The 24,111-nt window shown below is 45.3% G+C and overlaps 2 protein-coding genes across 2 annotated transcripts; both read left to right on the top strand.

The window, feature by feature from the left end:
- Nucleotides 1-983: 983 nt before the first annotated feature.
- MESD (mesoderm development LRP chaperone) lies at nt 984-12,559 on the top strand. Its single transcript, XM_054042327.1, is given in 4 exon segments — nt 984-1,232; nt 7,855-8,087; nt 10,585-10,823; nt 10,826-12,559. Coding segments are annotated over 4 exon segments (747 nt in total). The 5' UTR covers nt 984-1,061; the 3' UTR covers nt 10,930-12,559.
- Nucleotides 12,560-17,011: 4,452 nt separating this feature from the next.
- LOC128844435 (UPF0696 protein C11orf68 homolog) lies at nt 17,012-22,758 on the top strand. Its single transcript, XM_054042169.1, has 2 exons — nt 17,012-17,035; nt 20,592-22,758. Exons 1-2 carry the CDS (start codon nt 17,012-17,014, stop codon nt 21,318-21,320), a joined length of 753 nt encoding a protein of 250 aa, XP_053898144.1. The 3' UTR covers nt 21,321-22,758.
- The last annotated feature ends 1,353 nt before the right edge of the window (nt 22,759-24,111 follow it).

Here is a 24,111-nt window from a genome sequence, read left to right as displayed (position 1 = left end):
TTCCAAAAGCCAGAGGATCTCCAACACTGGGAGCCAATCCTTACAGCATGGACTAAACACATCTGCAGTATTGCCAACTCTCATGCTTTTGTCATGAGTCTCATGATAATTATTGTAAAAGCAGCAAAGAGTCCTGTAGCACCTTATAGACTAACAGACGTATTGGAGCATGAGTTTTCGTGGGTGAATACCCACTTCGTCGGATACATGCATCTGACGACGTGGGTATTCACCCACGAAAACTCATGCTCCAATACGTCTGTTAGTCTATAAGGTGCCACAGGACTCTTTATCACTTTTACAGATCCAGACTAACACGGCTACCCCTCTGATACATGATAATTATTGTTTTCTTTAAAGCCCCAGCTCCTGGAATCAAGTGGATATGTGATTTCAGCCATCCTTCTTAAAGAAAAAGTTTCTAGCCCTCATGGCTGCAGAGAAAGCTTCAAAATGTGACCTCAGTGTGTCCAAAAGGCTCAAAAAGCAGAAGGCAAATAAAAAGAACACTAAATCTATTATTTTTACCTAATCTCATGATTTTAAAGCCAATTTCAAGCTTGACTCATGACTTTTGAACATTGGGGGTTGGCAATACCGCATCCGTTCATCCTCCTGAAGGAAAGGAAAGGGGAGCAATCACTTAAAGATGTGAAAAGTTTACATTATTTTTTGAACGGTCTTTTCAAACCCAGGGTGGGTTTCAAACCTGCACTGGGTTATGCCCAGGCAATCCCTTGGCCTCCAGGAGGGCTTGAGCTGGGCCTACGCGTGCAGAGGCGGCCCCCAGTGTCAAGCCGGGCTGGGAATGGATGTGTGACGCCTTCCTGTTAAAGGTGGGGCGGGCGGGCGGCACTTCTGGCTTTGGTCTCCCACCCCTGAGCGGTATACGGCCAGTCCCTGCTGCAGCTCCCACACACGCTGGTGGCAGCTGCTGCCCTACCCCCATCCCCCGCCCGGATCTCAGGCCGGGCCTTCGGGCAGAGGCCGAGCCGCTGTTGCCCCCGCCCCCGGAGGCAGGACTCGGAGGAGGCGCCTCCTCCCTGCGGAGCCCGGAGAAGATGGCGGCGGCTGCTAGCTGGGCCCGCCTGGGCCTGGTGCTGCTGTTGCTGGTCGCGGCCGCCGGGGCTGGCGAGCCGGAGGGGAAGCGCCGGGCCCAGCCCGCCAAGAAGAAGAAGGACATTCGGGATTACAACGATGCGGACATGGCGCGGCTGCTGGAGCAGTGGGAGGTACGGGCTGGGTCGGGGACCCGCGGCGCCCCCCGCTCAGCCCTCGAGCCAACCCCACCGAGCTCCCCTCAGTCCCCCACCGCTCCCCGGTGTCCACGTGGCGCCCCCCGCTCAGCTTCCCGGCCCCCGCTTAGCCCTGAACTCAGTCGACATGTGCTCCCCGCTGGGGCCCCCAATGCCGCCTCCGGGCTCTCGGCCCCGCCCAGTCCCCATCGCTCTCCGCTCCCCTCCCGCGCCACGGGGCTCCGCGCAGCTCGGGCGCGGCCGACGGGAGGGCGCGCTCCTGCCCCGAGGGGCGGCGGGACACTTCCCCAGAGCTGCTGTTGGAGCCGTGTCCGCCGGGGCGGGGAGCGCGCTGGCTAGTCCCGCCGCTGTGCGCGGGAGAACGGGCCGGGGTTCCCCTGGCAAGGAGGTGGGGGGCGAGCTGGGCTAGGGGGGTCGGGGTTCCCTTGCCGACAGCCTCCGTCAGGTAGATGCGATAAAAGGTTGTTTGGGGGGGTTGATGGAATAGGTAGGATCCTAGTCCCCGCATGACCCCCCCCCCCCCCCCCGCTCTGCCTGAAACCCCCAGTTACAGTCTGGGATGAGTGCAAGTAACCCTGGGAGTTGGCAGTTTGAGCCCTGTCCACTTTACCATGGCCAGAACTTGATTCCCTCCCTGCTTGAGAGCTCTGCTGTGGTCAAAGCTAGTGAGCAAGTGGATAGTTACTTTGTGAGATTGTGAACAGATAAATGGTTTCTACTACGGTAGGTAGTTGTGGTGGAGAGCACAAATTAAGGTACCACATATCATCAGTTACTCAGTTCAACTAATTGTAGCCCTCTTTGTTCTCCACTGTCTCTTCCCAACTAGAGTGACTTTCAAGCTAGTTACTATTTGAGGCCCTAATCTTGAGGATATGTACTACTCATACATGTTAACAACTTCATAATAAGTCACCAGAACAAGGATGGTATTCACCCAAGAGTTCTGAAGGAACTCAAATATGAAATAGCAGAACTACTAAGTGTGGTATGTAACCTATTGCTTAAATCAGCCTGCTACATTAGCTATCCACCAGTCAGCTGGTAAAGGCCAATTTTTTAAAAAAGGCTTCTGAGGCGCTCCTGGCAATTACAGGCTGGTAAGCCTAACTTCAGTACCAGGCAAACTGGTTGAAATTATACTAAAGGACAGCATTATCGGACACACAGATCAACACAATTAGTTGGGGAAGAGTCAACACACCTTTTGAAAAGGGAAATCATACCTCACCAATCTATTAGAATTCTTTGAGGGGGTCAACAAACATGGACAAGGGTGATCCAGTGGATATAGTGTACTTGGACTTGCAGAAAGCCTTTGACAAGGTTCCTCACCAAGGGCTCTTAAGCAAACTAAGCAGTTATGGGCTAAGAGGAATGGATCAGTAACTGGCTAAAAGGAAACAAAGGAAAGGAGTAAATGGTGATTTTTCACGACGGAGAGAGGTGAATAGCAATGTCTTCCAAGGATCTGTACTGGGGCCATTACTGTTCAAACATATTCATACGAGATCTGGAAAATGGGGTAGACAATGATGTGGCAAAGTTTGGAGATGATACAAAATTACTCAAGAGAGTTAAGTCCAAAGCTGACTGCAGCGAGGTTCAAAGGGATCTCACATAACTGAGTGGTTTGGGCAACAGAATGGCAGGTGAAATTCAGTGTTGTCAGATGCAAAGTAATGCATGCTGGAAAACATAATCCCGGCTATACATACAAAATGATGACTGCCAGATGATGGGATGGATCATTCAGTAATTGCCCGGTTCTGTTACTTCCCTTTGAAGAATCTGACATCAGCTGCTATATGAAGAAAGGCTACTGGGCTAAATGGATCATTGGCCATACTGGGTCAGACTGTTCTTATGTTCTGTTTACTTTCCTTTATTGCCTGTTCCCTGTCTCCCCATGAGTCCTTCTGTCACTACGGTCTCTTCTATTTCTTTTCTTCCCATCTGCTGCCTTTTCTATTTGTCTCTTCCCAAATGCCACAGAACCTTCTGATTCCATTCCTTCCCCTATGGTGGTGGTTCAGAATGTTTTGTTCTGTTTTTGAAAGCAGCAGAGGTAAAAATATATTACTTTTATCTGTACCCAGTTACACAGGGTTCCAAGTCAGAGTGTGGGAACTGGTTTTTGCATGTGCCTTTTGCACAGAAGATTTTTGCAGAGAAGGAAAAAGCCACCTGATTCTGCTGAACTGAGTATTTTTGTTGAGCAGTTTCTGGACTTCACATTCTATGAACTGGCACTAAGGCCTTGTCTACAGGAAAAAAGCATTGCATTAGAAATTGTTACCTAATATGTTTTAACTAAAATGATGTTAAAACATGATTTAACCCTTGGTTTAAAATGATGGTAATCATGACTAGCTAATATGTTTCCTTGTAGAGAGCCTTACTTTTTTAGTAAAAAGCAACAGAGGGTCCTGTGGCACCTTTTAGACTAACAGAAGTATTGGGAGCATAAGCTTTCATGGGTAAGAACCTCACTTCTTCATCTTGCATCTGAAGAAGTGAGGTTCTTACCCACGAAAGCTTATGCTCCTAATACTTCTGTTAGTCTTAAAGGTGCCACAGGACCCTCTGTTGCTTTTTACAGATTCAGACTAACACGGCTACCCCTCTGATACTTATTTTTTTAGTGTTTCCTATCTTTGTGGTAACCAACAGCAAGGATTGGAAAGTGGGAGTCACACCCTGCCTTCCCAGGGGGCTGCCAAAAGAGCACACAGGCCTTGTGAGGCTGAAGTATTTGTAAGAGGGCTATATGTGCACTCTCCTCCTCCTCCTCATGCCCCCCTGCCTTCGCCACCCCTCCCCCAACCTTCTGGGTGTCGGAAGGGAAATTTGAAGTAGTTGTAAATGTGTGGGATGAGAAAACTGGAAGTGTCAGCTAAAGGGCAGGGGAAGAAAAGGAGAGTTATTACAGAGCATGTGATTGATAAAAATGAGACCATATGGAAGAATGGTTGTGGTGTTAGAAGTCAGGAAGTATTAAAATTCAAATCCTGGCTCAGCTACTAACTTACTATGTGGCTTTGGACAAGTTACTTTACCCCCTACCTCAGTTTTCCCACTTGTATAATGAGAATATTTGCCAGTCTCTCAGGGCTGTTGAGGATTAATTCCTGAATATTTTAGGATGAGGTCAAACTTTATTTAATAATCTACCACAGGGGTCGGCAACGTTCAGCACACTGCTTGCCAGGGTAAGCACCCTGGTGGGCCGGGCCAGTTTTATTTACCTGCTGACTGGCCCCGGTTCGCCATCCCAGGCCAATGGGGGCGGCGAGAAGCCGCGGCCAGCACATCCCTCACCCGCACCACTTCTCGCCGCTCCCATTGGCCCGGGATGGCGAACCGCGGCCAGTGGGGGCCGCAATCGGCCGAACATGCCGCGTCAGCAGGTAAATAAAACTGGCCCGGCCCGCCAGGGTGCTTACCCTGGCGAGCCGCGTGCCGAACGTTGCCGACCCCTGATCTACCATATATCTTTTTATATACACAGGGCATAATCTTCAGCTGTTCTGAACTCATTCTTGACACAGTTGAGGGAGGAAGGCAAAGTTACCTCTAAGCTGCCTTTATGCCTGCCTCAAACCTGCGAGCACATGGGATGGAATCAGACATGTAATAGTTAAAGGAGTTTAAGGGTTTTTAATTTATGCTTTTAATGGCTCCAGGAGGAGCTAAAGAGGGCAGTGATTGGCCAGCACGCATTGTGCTCAGGCCTTGCCCTTTATACTGGGGGGGCAAGTAGCATAGAGCACATTACATTTTCTTTATGCCACCCAAGGGTTCCCATATGTCAGGGTAATCTCTAACAGCCCCTCCACGGTTGCTTTCCCTCTACTTTGTATAGTCTGAAGAGCATAAGAGAGCCAGAAATGGAGCCAGAATTCTTTCCATGCCTAAAACTTATGTTCTTTAAAACCATTTCTTATTGCACTAATTTTAAACTTTGGCATTCCCCAGGCTTGGCTCAGAGCTAAAATCATAAACTACCATAGTTTTTTTGGCTAATTCTGTAATAGAAATATATACAATACAGTACGTGGAAATCAATAACAGAGTGAGTTCATTTTAGGAAGGGGTGTGTGAAGAGAAAACAGATGAAGAAATGTATGGGTGTCATTTAATCCATTTAGTACTTTCTTTGTGAAACTTCATGTTCATACATGCCTGGCAGACTTACCTATTCATTTTAAACTGAAAATCACTTATTTGTCTTGCTTTCAGTTATTAGTTTTGGACTTCACACAGTACAGTAATACATATCTCTTTTTTATAAAGCTTTCTGAGAGGTTTTCAAGTGAAGAAGTGCCATGTAGAGAAGCTGTCAATCACTCCTTTTGGTGGAAGGTTATACTTACTCAAACCAAAGCAATACTACTTTGAGAAAACGAATAAATGTTCATAGCCATTCAGCTAATTGATATCAATAGGCATGTGTTGTTATTGCAGTCTTAACCAGTTTGTGTAATGTATAAGGATTAGTTTAAACTCTGTATTCCTAGCTCCTCTTTTCACAAGTACAAAATAAACTACATTTGTGTGGCTTAAACTAATTTTAGAATAGTACTGAGAATTGCTTTTCTGTTTCCTAAAAGTTTATTTCTCAGTAATATGCTTTATGCTTTCACAATACTTTACAAACATGGCCTTTCTCAGCATCCCCAAAACGTGTTATTCACAATTTTCAGGAATGGGGACTAAGGCAGAGAGAATAAGGATGGGATTTTCAGAAGTGTTTGTGATCTTTTTCCCCATGCAGTTTGTGCTAGTAAGTCACTTACATGCTTGTGAAAAATCCACCATAAATGATTTACTGAAGGCTACACAGTAAATTGGGAGCAGAGCTGGGAGCATAGTTAGAATTTCTGAGCTCAATCCACTAGACAGCTATTCTCTTCTCTCCTCAGCCATGCTTTGTATATACAACTCACAAAAGTTCAATCAAAACCAGTTTGCAAGCAGTGAAGAAGGAAAAGCTTAAATACCTATTTAAGAAGTAACACTGTAATTCCCCAAAGTAAAAGACTGCAGAACAACGTTGTGACAGAAATTCAATTTAAAACCCTAGGTCAGTCAGTAAAAAAAGCAAACTCCACTTGTTCCAGACAGGAAAACAGCTGCGGCCATTCATCCGAACCAGCATTGTCTTTTCCTGTCTCCATCATGTGGTCGGAGGATACCTGATTTATAAACTGGTATAGGGCATGGTGTAGAAATGAAGGTAAATGTACAGGGGGCCTAAATAAAAATAAATAAATAAATAAATAAATCAGGAAGAGTTACTAAACCTTAAGGTTGTGTGTGTACATGTACATTGCAACACTGCTTTTTGTATGTTCCACAAAGTATACAAGGTGCATGGAAGTGTTTATTGCTTCTGTGTGTCTTGTATAAACGAGTATATAAAGCAGGGCTGGGCAAACTTTTTGGCCCGAGGGCCACATCTGGGTGGGGAAATTGCATGTAGGGCCATAAATGTAAGGCTGGGGTGTGGGAGGGAGTGCGAGGTATAGGAGGGGATATGGTGTGCAGGAAGGGGTTCAGGGTAAGGTGTTGGGGTGGAGGAGGGGTTTTGGGCTCAGGGAAGGGGGTTGGGGTGCAGGAGGGGGTGCGGAGTGTGGGGAGGGGCTCAGGGCAGGGGCTTGGGGTGCAGGAGGGGTGTGGCAGGGGTCTCTGGGCAAGGGGTTGGGGTGTGACAGGCGGCTCAGGGCAGGGGGTTAGGGTGCAGGAGGTGCTCAGGGTGCAGGCTCCCTGCCTGCCCTGGCCCCATGCCGCTCCCGGAAGCATCCGGCACCATGTCCCTGTGGCCACGGGGGTGGAAGGGGGGCAGAAGGCTCCACGTGCTGCCCTCACCTGCAGTTCCTCATTTCTGGCCAATGGGAGCTGCGGGGGGGGGGGGGGGGGGGGGGCGGGCGGTGCCTGCAGGCAAAGGCAGCACACGGAGCCCTCTGCCCCCGCCCGCCCCAGGCGCTGCAGGGATGTGGTGCTGGACGCTTGCGGGAGCACTGCGGGGCCCGTGGCGCCACGGGGGTGGCAATCCTGCAGGCTGGATCCAAACCCCTGATGGGCCGGATCCAGCCCGTGGGCCATAGTTTGCCCACCCCTGATATAAAGCATGTGGATGATGTAATTTAAATTGGCACCAAGACAGTGACATTTCTTATGTAGTATGCAATGAACGGGTCAATTTTTGTTTGTAGTTTTGTACCCTTGTATCCCCATTGAAGTCAGTAGGACTTCAGGGGGGTGAATATGGGCAGAATTCTGCCCTAAGCATGTGGCATATATAAGGTGATGGGGGAGGTGAGGAAGGATTCACAGGTCAGTAAATATCACTTTAAGAGTTGGAGCAGTCTCCCAATAGAGTTCAGGAGATGCAATTTTGCTATATTTGTCTTTATTTTGGAATCCTCATAATTAAATGAAACACATCTTGCTCGTTATCACAAGCAGTTTCTAATAATTTTCTAAACTAAACAGTGACAAATGTCAAAAGAATAGTTTTGCAATAGGTTGGAGTTTATATCGAGGTGGCGTGTTACGTTCAATGTGTAATTAAAATCTGTTTGTTTCAAAACAGAAAGATGATGACATAGAAGAGGGAGATCTTCCTGAACACAAAAGGCCATCAGCACCAATAGACTTCTCCGAAATTGATCCAAGCAAGCCTGAGAGTATCCTGAAAATGACAAAAAAAGGGAAGACTCTTATGATGTTTGTCACAGTGTCAGGAAATCCCACTGAAAAGGAGACTGAGGAAATTACCAGCCTGTGGCAGGGCAGTCTCTTCAATGCAAACTATGATGTACAAAGGTAAACGATTGTCTTCAAAGTTCTGTAGGGATTTGACAGGACCCTGATGTTTCTTTCTCGACGTGTTCTTCAAAGCTGTTCCGTTCCTCTCAGTCCATTTCTATGCTCTCCTAAATCACTGTTTATACCTTTTTAACCTTCCTTCAAGCCTCCTTGGTAGTAATGTGGTCAGGTATACAAAGCTTTTTAAGACTTAAGTTATGTCTATACTATCAATGTGAATCCACATTTGAGGTTGACTTACAGCCACTGCAGTAATCTCTGTGTGGTGCATGTCCACACTACCCTCCTTGGGTCGGTGGTGCACGTCCTCACCAGCAGCGCTTCCACCAACCTAAGCAGGGCAATGTGGCGAACTGAGAGCCCAGTCTCTCAGCTCTGCTGGCAGCTTCCTGCCAGTAGTACCCTGAGTGGGCAGAGAGCTGCCCGGGCTTCTTGCCCTGGCTTTCAGACGGGAGCAGGGTCCAGCTGCCCAGCTCTCCAGGGGAGCAGAGGCTTTTTTTTCCTGCGTGAAATTGACAAGACAGTCAATGTAAGGGACGCAGCCTCTACACAGACACTGCATCACCCTAACTACACCGACTAAGGGCACGTCTTCACTACCTGCCAAATCGGCGGGTAGCAATCGATCTATTGGGGATGACGCGATAAAATCGATCCCCGATGGCTCTTCCGTCGACTCCAGAAAGAGCGGCAAGAGGCGGAAGTGGAGTCGACGGCGGCGCGGCAGCGGTCGACTCGCCGCCGTCCTCACAGCCAGGTAAGTCGACCTAAAATACGCCACTTCAGCTACGCTATTCACGTAGCTGAAGTTGCGTATCTTAGGTCGACACCCCCCCCAGTAGTGTAGACCTAGCCCAAGCCTTACATCTCCCATGGAGGTGGAGTTGTTCTATCGGTGTTGTAGGACACTTTCATCGGTGGGAGGAAGGCTGTAATGTAGACATTGACATAATTAGGTTGACATACGGCAGCTTAACTGTATAGTGTAGACCAGCCCTTAGTCATAGTGTCTCTATGGCCTAGCCTTTTTCTAACTCAATCCAGCCATCTGTCTTTTTAATTGTAATTGTTTATGTGCTTGATGAGGAAGTATTCCACCTGGAAGTCTGTGTCACCACTAAGCTTTTAATTCTTTTTACTAAAAATAAACTTTCAGAGATCCTTTCGAAATAGAAGGATGATAGATTGCCTGTGCTGGTGAGGAGGCAGACAGAGTTCTGTTGCTATATTGATCTTACATCCAGTAATGGAATACTGTTTATTTCTTTTTATGTGAAAGAGATTTAATGCATGTTGGCAGTTTATTTATTAGCTACGTAATGGAATCTTGTTGTAATATTTTTCATATATTCATATATTCTTAACTACATTTTTGAAACATAGGCAGATGTGTCTTTCTGTGGTTTCCTTGAAGGCACCAAGTCTCAACACAGCCAAAAACATTAGATAATTTAATGTCCTGGTTCTTTCTTAGTTTTTGAGCTTTATTCTTCACTTTCCTCTTTGCTTTGTTTTATACATATTAATGAGTATTTATTGTAAGTCAGGCTACATTTTAGTTACAAGTATTTTTAGTAAAAGTCACAGGCAGTAAACAAAAATTCACGGCTCGTGACCGGTCTCTGACTTTTACTAAAAATACCCATGACTAAAACTTGTGGGGGTGGGTTTGCCTACCTGCCTCCGCACCTCCTCCTCCCCCCCCAGCAGCAGCAGACTCAGTTTGGGTGTGGGAGGGGGCAAGGGGTTGGGGCCTGGGACGGGGTGAGGCTGGCTCTGGACGATGCTTGCTTGGGGGGACTCCCTGGAAGTGGCGACACCCGTCTCGCTCAGCTCCGTCCTAAGCAGGGGGGCCAGGTAGTTCTGCGCGCTGCCTCGGCCTGCAGGCACTGCCCCTGCAGCTCCCATTTGCTGCGGATCCCTGCCAATGGGAGCTGCGAATTCAGAGCTCTGAGCCTCCGCCTAGCACCTGAGCGAGGGCAATGTCGCAGCTTCTTGGGAACCCCCCCAGGTAAGCGGTGCCCAGAACCTGCCTCACCCTGTCCCGTGCCCCAACCCCCTGCCCCCTCCCACACACACATTCTGCTGCTGGGCGCGCGGTGACCAGACTGCCCCAGCAGCAGCCGATGCGACTGGCACAGGAACTGCCTGAGCCAGGCACACCGGCCGCTGCAGAAGTCATGGAGGTCACGGAAAGTCACGGAATCTGTGACTTCTGTGACAAACTCGCAGGCTTAATTATAAGATATCAACACTTTTATGTGTAGCTAATAGCAGTGGTTGTATAACTGCAGATTTCCTGGCGAGACTAATAAGAAATTGTACTTGCTGCCGTGGTGTGTGTTTGGGTTGAGCACGATCTGCTTTTTTAAAAAAGCAGATGTACCACTTAATGCTACTAAGTGCACCCTGCTCTTGGAATTGCTCTAAATGAAACATAATGTTTTTAGCACTTCAAAGACCAAATGCTAATTGACAGTATTTTTTCATCTAGGTTTATTGTTGGCTCAAATCGTGCCATCTATATGCTACGTGATGGGAGCTATGCGTGGGAGATCAAAGACTTTCTGGTAAATCAGGAGAGGTGTGCAGATGTAACTCTAGAAGGTCAAGTGTACCCTGGCAAAGGAGCAGAAGAAAGTGAAAAAGTAAAAAATAAAACCAAACCAGAGAAAACTAAAAAGAAAAAAGATGCAGACAAGAAATCGAAACCCCTCAAAGAAGACAACCGAGCTACCAAACAGAGAGAAGATCTATGACAAACAACTTAACCAGACTGAATATAGTAAATAGAAAATCAACACGTACGTTGTTCACAGAGGAAACCAACTGTCTCTAAGTTTTGCAGCCTTACCCATACAATTTCTGGCTATTTAGGGGTGTGTGGGTGGGAATAAGAAGACGAAGGATTACTGGGTTTAAGAGACTGTATGTTTAAATGCACCAATTTACTTGTTAATGTTGGGCATTTGCTTAGTAACCGCAAAGTTAACGTTTAATGTCTTGGGATTGCCTACTTTAGATAGCAACTTTTTTATGTTTTACTCAATTGGTTTAAGGTTAAAATAGGCACCGATGCATCTGATGTTATGGACTTTGTTCATATGATGAGAAAGGAAAAAGAATTGTGATCCTTACAGTGCACCAAAGTTAATATGTAGTAGTAGTTGGCCATTGTGGTTAGGTAAGTCCGTTATGTCAATGATTCACATAGTCACTGCTAGGTAGTAGACTAAACTGGCACAGTATGTTCCTGGCAGCCATTATAAAGACTCTGCTCAGTGAGTAATATTCGCTATAATTTTAATGAATTGTACTCTGATTTCAGGCAGAGTACACCCTCAGAGGACCACAGCTGGCATTGAAATAGGTGCTTGGATGCATAATATAAGATAGACAAATACAGAAACTGTTTTGTTTGTTCTCTGAATCGGCAAAAGCAAGGAGATTCCCAGGATCCGATTCTCTAGTCATCTAGATCTGTGTAAATGAGGCATAACCCTATAGGCATCAGTGGAGTTACAATGCCAGTTTGAAAATGGTCTAAGTGAAAGAAGAATCAGGCCCTTGGCCAATCCCCAAATGTATTTAGGTGCCTGACTCCCATTGAATTCAGTGGGAGCTAGGTGCCTAAATACCTTCGAGGATCTGGGCCTTGGTGTGTAAACTGCCAGTCCAGTTTTTGTTTCAGCAAGCAGAGTTCTTACGGAGTAAAAGACAAGTGAGTTAAAAGAGAAGCAGCCTTAACTCTGAATTTGATTTTTATTGGTTTGAGAGCTTTTATAACTCTCTCTGTAAGTATTAATTGCAGTGTGAGGAAAATTGATGTACTACTAGCCATCTAGGGCCTGACCATTCTGTCAGTTACATGCTAACGGCTCCCATTAAAATGAGTTATGGGGAGAATTTGTTGGTTTTTAATACTTGGTTCAGTCTACTTGAATACTTCCTCATTAAAATAATTAAATCAGTCTCCTTTTGCAACAACCATAAATGCTGGGAAAGTTGATTGCGAGTGGGGGTGGAGGATTTAAATCCTCTTCAAAAGACCACTTGTTTAAATAAAAGTTTTTTATTCTAACTGTGTCCACATAAATGTATGTCTTTGAAGTTTTTCCTCAAATATGTTGAGGAATAAATGCATAATGACCCAGAGCACACACCAATTTCAGGATGAGAGGCACAGTATTAGATACCTGTTTGATATTACTGAAATAAAGTTACTTTGATTTTTAAGGTGCCAAAATTCATGTGTTTTTAATAACTAAAAGGTCCTAACTTGAACCATAATGGTTAATCTTTTTACATTGAAGTATTTTGTAAGTGGTTGACTTAGTGAGTGTTTCAGAATAAGAATGTAACTAAATTTGTACACAAATAGAACCTGGTTTAGTTTGTTGTTTCAAAAATCACCTTTTACAATTGTGGGCATGATATGTTCATGTCAGTAAATTTATCTTTGGACACAGGCTAATTCCTCTCTGGTTTCCATAATTACTCACAAGTAAAGACTATTATGTTGCTGAAACATGCAGGTATTAATATGTGTATCTTCACTCTTCCCCTTCCAGGTCTTGGTGTGAACTAAAGATTAGATTGTAGTAAATTGCAGTCGAAAAGATTGCTGTAAAAGTGTATCTGCCCAATACTCTGAGTGAAAAGCTATAAAGCATTTGTGTCTTGGGGATTAATTTTATTGCTTTTCTGAGCTACTATTCATGGCAAAGATACAGAGCAGTTCAGACAATTCTGTGTAGATATTTGATATTCAGAATGTTTTCTGCTCTTGTAAACACATTGTTGTTTCATCTATCATTGATGTGTTGCTTGCAAGTACTCATTCTGCATTGCCTTTATTTGGAGTATTGTGTCATTTTTCAGGAAAGAATCACAAGCAAACTCAAATAAAAAAAACTAAGATCCAATGTTTCTTAGTGTATAACAAACAAGTTATAATTTACTTTGTAAATTATAGAATACTCTTAACACAGGCCTTGAATCCTTTAGAAACTAAGGATATTTTAGTATGGATATAGAGACTTTTAACATGGCTATTCTAATCTCTGAGGAGACTACAGAGTGTTTCAATTGTATAATATATACCAGATGCATGCTGGAACATTTTATCCAGTTTGACAAAAACTATGCAGTATGATTCAGTTCAAGCACAAAAATGCAAATTTTAAAAATATTACAGAGACTGTAAAAACAACTAAGTTGTGTGAGGGGGAAAAATTAAAAATTAAAACTATCCAAATACAGCTTGCAAATGAAGTTCAAGCCAACATTTTAAAATTTGGATGTCTAAAGTTAAATATCTAAATCCATACTTAGGTAAATAACAGTAGCCTGATTCAATAGTGCTAAACGCTCAACAGCAGGGGTCTGTCTAAAGTGGGGAAAGGTGTAGTTTTATTTTAAACCTGACCTAGCTAACATAATTTGAAACAACACTTACTTAGACATGAGCTGTTAAACTGTCAGCATTAGGTGCTAAATTGTGTTTCAAATCATGTTTTCGAGCTTGATTTTTATAATAAATATATAAAAAAATTAAAAGACAGACTTTTTCCCTAGACAGACTTAATAGGCATATAGCTGACTATTAATTAGTTAATGCTTTTTGATACTCAAATAATTAGAAAAGTATATGGTATTATATTCACCCAGATCTCCTATACTTTATTTTTCTTAATTCTCTCCTACCCACACATTCCAAGGCCAACAGATAGTGTTATGCCTATTAATGTTACTTCACTGCACCTCTTAAATCTGCTATGAATGCCATGATCCTATTGAAAGCACAGAAAATTGTCATTTTGTTTATTGTCTTGACTGTTCCTCTTTCAATTGTTAGGATACTAACTAGTATCTCCAAAACAAAGGTATAGGGATTGGAAAGGAAGAGGAGAGAGCTGAGTACTTTTAGTTTTGAACGCTGTCCTGCCAGACTGCGGGAGTCCTGCGTTTGTTCTGGATGTCCATTTTCTTAAAATGGAATTAAAGTTCTTGCATACAGTTCACCTGTATGTTTTCTTTCAATGACACTTTTTGAATTGGATGTGACCTTGGGACAATGAGCAGAATATGTGTAATGAAGGGACAATTTATAACAGTGGCTGAATATCCTCAGTGAAGATGCTGTGGAGCAGTGAACTAAGCAGGAATCCAAGCCAACTGGTGGATCCCAACATGCAACTCTGCATTTGATATGCTGCTTTTAAGCTTAAATGGATGTCTGAGACAAGGTTGGCAGGTTTTGGCTACCGGCACAGCTTGTCTGGAAATATTCCCTGTACAGCCAAGCGGGTAATGTAATATGTATGTCAGTGATCCACTTTAGAGAGAACTCTGTATCCTGATTTTCCCCCCTCCCCCATTTTCTTGTTTACACAGTTGCATAAAAACCAAATCTGTGCTTTCATCAAAGCTAAATTGTTGCCTGCCTGCCTTTGTAGCAGATGTGCTGTAGCAGCGACACTGCAAAAAGTTTTCCTTGAAAGTCTAACATGCTAGTATAAATTATTTCTGTGGATTGCAAGTTTTACAAAAGCTAAATGTCATGCCTAAGTTAGCCAACTTTGGGGTTATACTACCTAAAGGTTTGTTATAGAACCTTTACAGGCAAACTATATTGATCGTTCTAATTGTATGGTCAGCTTTTACAGTACTTTGTAGAAACACCATGATGAACTGTTTTATCTATTTCAGTGAGCATCATCATTATTCTGAAACTTCCTGGTTAGAAGTCCAGTACAATGATGCAATTTCCATTGACAGAGGACTTGATCTTGTTTCCATTGGTTTCAATGGGAGCTTTGTCATGGACTTCAATTGGAGCAGGATTGGGGCCCCTCGCCTCACACAAAAGATATGCTGAATGCAGCAGCTCAGTTGAATGCCAGGGGCTGAACTTTTAGAGAAAGACTTTAGCAGAATGCTGAAACACCATTGCCTATGGAGAAGTAGGTGGTGGTAGTGTTTACACAAAAAATATTTCCAGGGCAGCATTTGTTGAACAAATCATTATATACAATGTAATGAATCATTTTAATAAAACTTACTGTAAAACTACTGTCTGTTACTAGCCTTTTCTCCTGATCTGTTGCACAGTACTCTCCTATTACAAACCATTTGCAGACAAGGAAGATGACTTCCCATTTCTTCAGTAAGTTCTCTTTAGCTTCAGAGTAACAGCCGTGTTAGTCTGTATCCGCAAAAAGAAGAACAGGAGTACTTGTGGCACCTTAGAGACTAACAAATTTATTAGAGCATAAGCTTTCGTGGACTACAGCCCACTTCTTCTTCTATATGCATCCGAAGAAGTGGGCTGTAGTCCACGAAAGCTTATGCTCTAATAAATTTGTTAGTCTCTAAGGTGCCACAAGTACTCCTGTTCTTCTTTTTTCTCTTTAGCTTGTTTGTGCATTTCCTTACACTTCCATCTAGTGGTATAAATAAAAATGTTTTAAAAATTTGACTAACTCCATTAAAATAGAGGAATCTTATATCTCCTCTACAAAGAGTAATGTTGGCTTCTGCCCCCCCAAAAAGACTTCTTCATCAGTGGCAGATGCAAAAGGTATTTTCTTAACATGTTGTCTTCCATTTTTAAACTTTCAAAATTAAACTCTTAAAAACTCAAACGTTTTACAAAGATTAGGAGGAGCCCAATGACATCAGGCTTTGGATGGTGACCTATGATGATGGTCTGTGAACTTAAAGAACATAAGAATGGCTATAGTGTGTTAGAGCAATGGTTCATCTAGCCCAGTATCCTAACTTCCTACAAGGGCTAGTGCTAAATGCTATAGAAGGAATTAACAGAACAGAGCAATTTATTGAGTGATCCATCCTGTCATCCAGTCCCAGCTCTTAGGGACAGCCAGAGCATAGGGTTGTGTCCTTGACCATCTTGGCTTACAGCTATTGGTGGACCTATCTTCCATGAATTTATCTAATTTTTTTTAAATTCAGTTATAGTTTTGACCTTCACAACATCCCCTGGCAATGAGTTCCAGAGGTTGACTGTGTTGTGTGAAGAAGTACTTTTGTTTGTTTTAAACCTGCTGACTAATAATTTCATTGGGTGACTCCTGGTTCTGTGAAGGGGGAAATAACACTTCTTTACTCACTTCCTCCACAACATTCATGATTTTATAGACCTCTATCGTATCCTCTTAGTTGTCTCTTTTCTAAACTGAACAGGCAGAAATGCCTTAATCTTTCCCCATATGGAAGCTGTTTCATCCCCTAATCATTTTTGGTGCCCTTCTCTGTACTTTTTCCAATTTTAATGTTTTTTTTTTGTTTTTGTTTAGATGGGGCAACCAGAACTGCATAGTATTTGAGGTGTGGGCATACTATAGACTTATATAGTGACATTCTATTATTTCCTGTTTTATTATCTATCCCTTTCCTAGTGGTTACTAACATTCTGTTGCTTTTTGACCACTGCTGCACATTGAGCGGATGTTTTCAGAGAGCTATCTACAATGACTCAAAGATCTCTTTCCTGAATGGTAACAGCTAATTTAGACCCCATCATCTTGTGTATATATAGTTGGGTTTATGTTTTCCAATGTGCATTATTTTGCATTTATCAACATTTAATTTCATCTACCATTTTGTTGCCCAGTCACCCAGTTTTGTGTGATCCATTTGTAACTCTTTGCAGTCATCTTTGGGCTTAACTATTTTGAGTACATTTTTTTGTCTCATCTGCAGACTTTGCCACTTCACTGTTTACCCCTTTTTCCAGCTCATTTATGAATATGTTGAACAGCACTGGTCTCAGTACAGTTCCTTGGGGGAACCTGCTATTTACCTCTTTCCATTATAAAAACACCATTTATTCCTATCTTTTGATTCCTATCTTTTAACCAGTTACTGATCCATGAGAGGACTTTTCCTATTATCCCATGGGCCTTGTCTACACTACCACGGTAAGTGGACCTCAGTTACGCTACTCCAGCTATGTGAATAACGTAGCTGGAGTTGACATAGCTTAGGTTGACTTACTGCGGTGTCTACACTGCGCTGCGTCGATGGGAGATGCTCTCCCATTGACTTACCTTAATTGTCTCGTTCCGGTGGAATACCAGAGTCGACTGGAGAGCACTCTGCAGTCGATTTAGCTGGTCTTCACCAGCAGCATCGATCCCTGGTAAGTGTAGACATGGCCATGATGGCCTACTTTGCATAAGAGCTTTTGGTGAGGGACCTTGTCAAAGGCTTTCTGAAAGTCCAAGTGCACTACGTCCACTGGATCACTCTTGTCCATACGTTTGTTGACTCCTGCAAAGAATTCTAATAGATGGTTAAGGCATGATTTCCCTTTACAAAAGCCCATGTTGATTCTTCCCCAACATGTGTGTCAAAAAAAAATTGCTGTTAGTTTTTGTGTCTTTTGCTAATTACTCTTCAAATTCTTTTTTGATCTGCCTAATGCTTTTATATTCGACTTGCCAGAGTTTTTGTTCCTTTCTATTTTCCTCAGTAGGATTTGCCCTTCAATTTTTAAAAGACTTTATTTAGCCATGGTGGAATTTATTTTTGGTACTCTTTTACTCTTTTTTTCATTTGGGGTATACATATAGTTTGAGCCTCTACTATGGTGTTTTTAAAACTCTCTATGCAGCTTTCAGGCATTTCACTCTTCTGATTGTTCCTTTTTATTTCTGTTTAACCTCATTTTTGTGTAGTTCCCCCTTTTTGAAGTTAAATGCTACTTTGGTGGGTTTCTTTGGTATTTTCCCCCCTACAATGATGTTAAATTTAATTACACTATGGTTGCTTTTATCAAGTGGTTCAGCTATATTCACCTCTTGGACCAGATCCTATGCGCACTACTTGGGACTAAATCAAGAACTGCTTCTCCCCTGTGGGTTCCTGAACTAGCTACTCCAAGAAGCAGTCATTAATGGTAATTGCAGAGCCATTGGCCATTATCTTTGAAAACTCGGAGTGATTAGGGAGGTCCTCGACGATTGGAAAAAGGCAAATATAGTGCCCATCTTTAACAAAAGGGAAGAAGGAGAACCCGGGGAACTAGAGACCGGTGAGCCTCACCTCAGTCCCTGGAAAAATCATGGAGCAGGTCCTCAAGGAAACATTTTGAAGCACTTGGAGGAGAGGAAGGTGATCAGGAAGAGTCAACATGGATTCACTAAGGGAAAGTCATGCCTGACCAACCTGATTGCCTTCTATGATGAGATAACTGGATCTGTGGATATGGGGAAAGCAGTGGATGTGATAGATCTTGACTTTAGCAAAACTTTTGATACGGTCTCCCACAGTATTCTTGCCAGCAAATTAAAAAAGTATGGATTGGATGAATGGACTATAAGGTGAATAGAAAACTGGCTAGATTGTTGGCCTCAACGGGTAGTGATCAATGGCCCAGTGTCAAGCGGAGTATCCCAGAGGTCGGTCTTGGGGCCGGTTTTGTTCAACATCTTTATTAATGATCTGAATGATGGGATGGATTGCACCCTCAGCAAGTTCACAGATGACACTAAGCTGGGGGGAGAGGTAGATAGGGTCCAGAGTCACCTAGACAAATTGGAGGATTAGTCCAAAAGAAATCTGATGAGGTTCAACAGGAACAAGTGCAGAGACTTGCACTTAGGAAGGAAGAATCCCATGCACTGCTACAGGCTGGGGACTGACCAGCTAAGCAGCAGTTCTGTAGAAAAGGACCTGGGGAATACAGTGGATGAGAAGGTGGATATGAGTCAGCAATGTGCTCTTGTTGCCTAGAAGGCTAACGACATATTGGGCTGCATTAGTAGGAGCATTGCCAGCAGATCGAGGGAAGTGATTATTCCCCTCTATTTGGCATTGGTGAGGCCACATCTGGAGTACTGGGTCCAATTCTGGACCCCTCACTACAGAAAGGATGTGAACAAATTGGAGAGAGTCCAGTGGAGGGCAATAAAAATGATCAGGGGGCTGGGGCACATGAATTACGAGGAGAGGCTGAGGGAACAGGGCTTGTTTACTCTGCAGAAGAGAAGAGTGAGGGCGGATTTCATAGCAGCCTTCAACTACCTGAAGAGGGGTTCCAAAGAGGATGGAGCTTGGCTGTTCTCAGTGGTGGCAGATGACAGAACAAGGAGCAATAGTCTCAAGTTGCAGTGGGAGAGGTCTAGGTTGGATATTAAGAAACACTATTTCACCAGGAGGGCGGTGAAGCACTGGAATGGGTTATCTAGGGAGGTGGTGGAATCTCCATCCTTAGAGGTTTTTAAGGCCTGGCTTGACAAAGCCTTGGCTGGGATGATTTAGTTGATGTTGGTCCTGCCTTGAGCAGGGTGTTGGACTAAATGACCTCCTGAGGTCTCTTCCAACCCTAATCTTCTATGATACTATGATGATTTAGAAATTTTATCTCTGCGTCCCATCCTGAGGTGACGTGTTCCCAGTCCATATGGGGATAGTTGAAATCCTCTAGTGTTATTGGGTTTTCTGTTTTTGTAGATTCTCTGATCTCCCTGAACATTTCACAATCAATCAGCATTCTGGTCAGGTGATTGGTAGTATATTCCTACTGCTATACTCTTATTCAAGCACGGAATTTATATCCATAGTGATTCTATGGTACTGTTTGATACATTTAAGATTTTTACTAGAGTTGACTCGATTTTTTTTCATATTAGTAAAAAGAAGAACAGGAGTACTTGTGGCACCTTAGAGACTAACAAGGTGCCACAAGTACTCCTGTTCTTCTTTTTGCGGATACAGACTAACACGGCTGCTACTCTGAAACCTTTCATATTAGTGCCACTCCCCTACAAGTGCAAATTACTGTCATTCTTATATATTTTGAACCGTTATTACCATGCCCCATGGATTATCATAATTCCACCAAGTGTCTATATCAATAGCCTCATTTAGTACTAGGCACTCAAGTTCACCCATCTTAGTATTTAAACTTGTTGCATTTGTATATGAGCACTTGTAAAATTTGTCAGTATTTAGTTGTCTGTTTTCATGTGATGCAATTGAATGGGATTCTTTCATTTGTTTCTTTTCAGCTCCTACCTGTAATTTATCAACTTTTATAGTCTCCTCTTTATGAGGTTATAGAATATCCCCTTTAATCATCTCCTAAAGGCGAGTCTGTCCGAATTCTCCACACTTACTGGCTTCCCCGCAGCCTTTAGTTTAAAAACTCCTCTAGGAACTTTTTAATTTTACATGCCAGCAATCTGGTTCCATTTTGGTTTAGATGGAGTCCATCTTTCCTGTATAGGCGTCTCCTTTCCACAAACGTTCTCAATTTCCTAATACATCTAAATCCCTCCTGTGAACACCATCATCTCATCCATGCATTGAGATGGGCAGTTCTGTCAGTCTAACTGGCCTGCACGTGGCATTGGAAGCATTTCAGACATGGGCGGCGTGTGGACCTCTGGCTGGGGGAGGCTAGCTCCCAGTCTTGGAGGCCAGGGCTGCCCGGGGTAGGGGAGCAAGTGGGGCAGTTTGCCCTGGGACCAGGACGATGGTGATATGGGGAAGGGAGGGGCCTTCTCGGCCGAGCACCTGGCCGCTGAGTCCATGGCAGCCGACATGGACCCCTGGGTGGTGTTTGATGCACGAAAGACCCCACGGGCCGAGTTCGAGGAGTGGCTGCAGACCTACCAGCCCTCGCGGGTGTCTCGTTTTGGGGACCCTGAGCGCCGCACTGAGCCTGTGGGCTGGATTGCCATCTACGGTCCAAACTACTGTCCAGAGTCAGGTGATGTGGTGGGGCTGCAGGAGGCCTGGGAGCGGCTCCAGATCAGTGGGCGCCATGTCACCTTCGACACTATCCGCGAGCTGGCACTCAACCACTGCGTCCTTACCGGCAAGTGGCTGATGCACCTGGACACCGGCTTCAAGGTGGACCATGCCTGGAGTGGCATCGCCCGCTCCGTGTTGGAGGGGCACTTTGGGGTGGCCAAAGTCAGCCCCTGCTACCCCAACTCGGACCGCAAGCATGTCATCTGCATCTACACAGATGACTTCACCGACAAGGAGAAGGTGATGGATGCGGACGCTGCCATCCGGGGCACTGGCGTCAAGTGCCTGCTCTCCTACAAGCCCGATGTCTACACCTACCTAGGCATCTACCGGGACAATCGCTGGCATCTCTGCCCCACCATCTACGAGAGCAAGTTCGACCTAGAGTGCATCCCCCGTCGCTCCCGTATCATCAACAAAGTCAGCAACACTGAGGTGACTTAGACTGGGCCCCGCTCCCCAGCTTGGCAGTTCCTCCTTTCCCCTCTCCAACAGCTGGCACCAATGCCTCCCAACTGTGCTCTGAAACTAATTACATTTTGATTGGTCTGTTTGGTGTGGCCTGCACTTAATGTATATAGAACCTAGAGTGGATTGGAGGCCCCACACAGACTACAAATCCCAGCATGCAATGCTCCACGTTTCTGTAACAGGCTCCCTCTTTTAAAGGACAGGTGCTCTGCTAGTAACTGCTACTAGCTGTGATCCTTCGGTCAGCAGGGAGGAGCATTGGCTGCTGGGAGACGTAGTCTCTGCTGATCACACCTCTGTTAAAGATGACAGTGGACTATCTTGCAGGATTCTCAGCCACGTTTGCCACACTCCTGCATGATGCAGCACTGGCCATGCCGCTAGCTGGCTCTATATTAATGAGGTTCTCCCTGTTTCCCTGGAAAGCCACCTCTGCTCCCCTGGGCTGCAGTCACTTTCATAGAAGACTCAGGAGGTCCTTGCGACCAGCTGGCACTGTCTCTTTAAATTCCCAAAGCTGGTGCCACTCTGCATGCTTATTAACTCCTTCATGGTCTGTGTGTTAATATATTGCCGAGGGCTAGGGCTGTGGGTTCAACTCACCACTACCACCTTCCAGTGATATTTGTATGTTGAAAGTGCCACAGCTCCCAGCAGCCTGTCCTTTAGGAAAGCCCTTTTCCCTGAGACACAGAGCTCACTTAGCGCTCAGAATTGCCTCCTCTACTGCTCATGCAGCAGCAGCTGGGTGATGTTTCCAACAGCCTTCTCAGTAACTAGTTCTCTCTCTAGCCATTGCAGCCCCTCATTGGTGGGGGAAAGGGTGCCACATGAAAGAAGTCACAGATCTCTGCAGGGCCCATTAAGGTGTCTAAGGGTAACAGGAGCAGGGCCATGGCTCTTGGAAAACAGGAGGAAGTAGTAGGTGTCCACTGCCACCCCCACTAAGTACTGTAGATCCTTCACTGAGCCTGTTCCCCATACAGCTCTCAGAACATAGGGTCTGTGCACACACATCTCTGGCTCTTCCCGCCCTGGAAAAAGGCTGTATGTCAAGTCCTCTGAATGGCGCAGATTGTTTAACCCCCCTTTTGGGGACATTTAACAGTCAAAGGGGTTGTAGATACAGCACTGGAGCCCCTCTGCCTGCTTTAGGAACCATGAATAGCTGTTGTCTCCTTGCCCAGAGGCCTGCTCTGTGCGAAGGTTGTCTTTAAAATGCCTCTCCTGGGGCTTGAGCATGTTGAATCCTGACCCTCACTGGTGGGGAAGGGAAAGCAGGAAGGAACCTCAGGGCTCCTGGGGATGACAGTGGAGCAAGGGGGTTGTATCTTTCCTGCAGGGTGTTTCTGCCAGCTGTTCAATGGGTGTTTGAGATGTAAACAGGATTAATAAAAACAACTCCTCTCCAGTGGAAAAAAAAAAAAAAAAAAAAGCTCTAGGCACCAGCACAGTAAGCACGTGCCTAGGGCCGCAAGCCGTGGGGGGGCGGCAGTCAGGCGGCTTTCGGTGGCAATTCGGCAGCAGGTACGCCAAAGCTGCGGGACTGGCAGATCACCTGCCAAATCCACGGACCGGCTGCAGATACTGCCGTGCTTGGGGCGGCAAAAAACATAAAGCCACCCCTGGCCAGTAGGAGGTTCCCCCTGACCTGGGGAAATCCTTAGAAGGCTGGCTAAGCAAGTTTTACAGCTCCTTTGTCCCTTGCAGGTATGCCTACACTGCATACTTCTTTCAGCAGCATGTGACGTACATATCTGCATAATGCCTCTCCCTTGCCCACCAACAGTAGCGTGTGATGTAGCTGTAGCATCAGAGCGGTGCAAAGGGGCTATGGTGCATGTGAAAAATCTGCCCCCTTTGTATTTTACATACATTATAGGAAATGGTGTCTCCAAAGTGTAACATACACCGTTTTTCTCCTGTGTTAGCAAAAGGCAGGGTCAAATTCCGTGCCGTCCAGTCATGTTGTTGGCTGAGCTTGCAAGGCGTTCCACTCACTCGACGGCATGTCTCGGCCTGCATGTCTGTAATGTACTGGTCAACTTTTGACTGGTCACATCTGATCAATTCCAAAATTTCAGAGGCTATGCTAGGCATCAGTGGCGAGAACCCTAGTGATTTGGGAAGAAAGTGAAAAAGGGCACATGGCAGGGGGGAGGGGCTTTCAAGCCCCTGCCTTCTGATTAGCACAGACCAGTTTCAAGCACGCTGCAACTGTCTATGGAGCAAATTAAACAACAAACTGATTGATGGCTCCCATGCATGTCTTTGAACATACCCCCAGCCCACCCTGAAGAGCGCTACATGCATGCCCTGCTGGCAGCAACCAAACAGCTCCGCCAGTAGGAACAGTCCTTCCCAGGGCTGGTGCAAGGAAGTTTCGTGCCCTAGGTGAAACTTCCACCTTGCACCCTCCCCCCAGCCCTGCGGCAGCTCCCTGCCCTGAGGCGCCGCCCCCTCCCCCCCCCGCGGCAACTCCCCCCGCCCCCCCCGGGGAGCCGTGCGGCAGCTCCCCACCCCAGCTCACCTCTGCTCCGCCTCCTCCCTGAGCATGCTGACCCCGCTCTAATTCTCCTCCCCTCCCAGGCTTGCGGCGCCAAGCAGCTGATTGGTGCTACAAGCCTGGGAGGCAGGAGAAGTGGAGCGGCTGTTAAAAAAAAATTGGGAGCACCGCTTTTTGGCACCCCCAAATCTTGGCGCCCTAGGCAACCACCTAATTTGCCTAAATGGTAGCACCGGCCCTGGTCCTTCCTTCCTGCCT

The sequence above is a fragment of the Malaclemys terrapin genome, chromosome 10, assembly GCF_027887155.1.
Source record: "Malaclemys terrapin pileata isolate rMalTer1 chromosome 10, rMalTer1.hap1, whole genome shotgun sequence".
Lineage (NCBI taxonomy): Eukaryota > Metazoa > Chordata > Testudines > Emydidae > Malaclemys > Malaclemys terrapin.
This window is presented reverse-complemented; position numbering and strand designations above follow the sequence as displayed.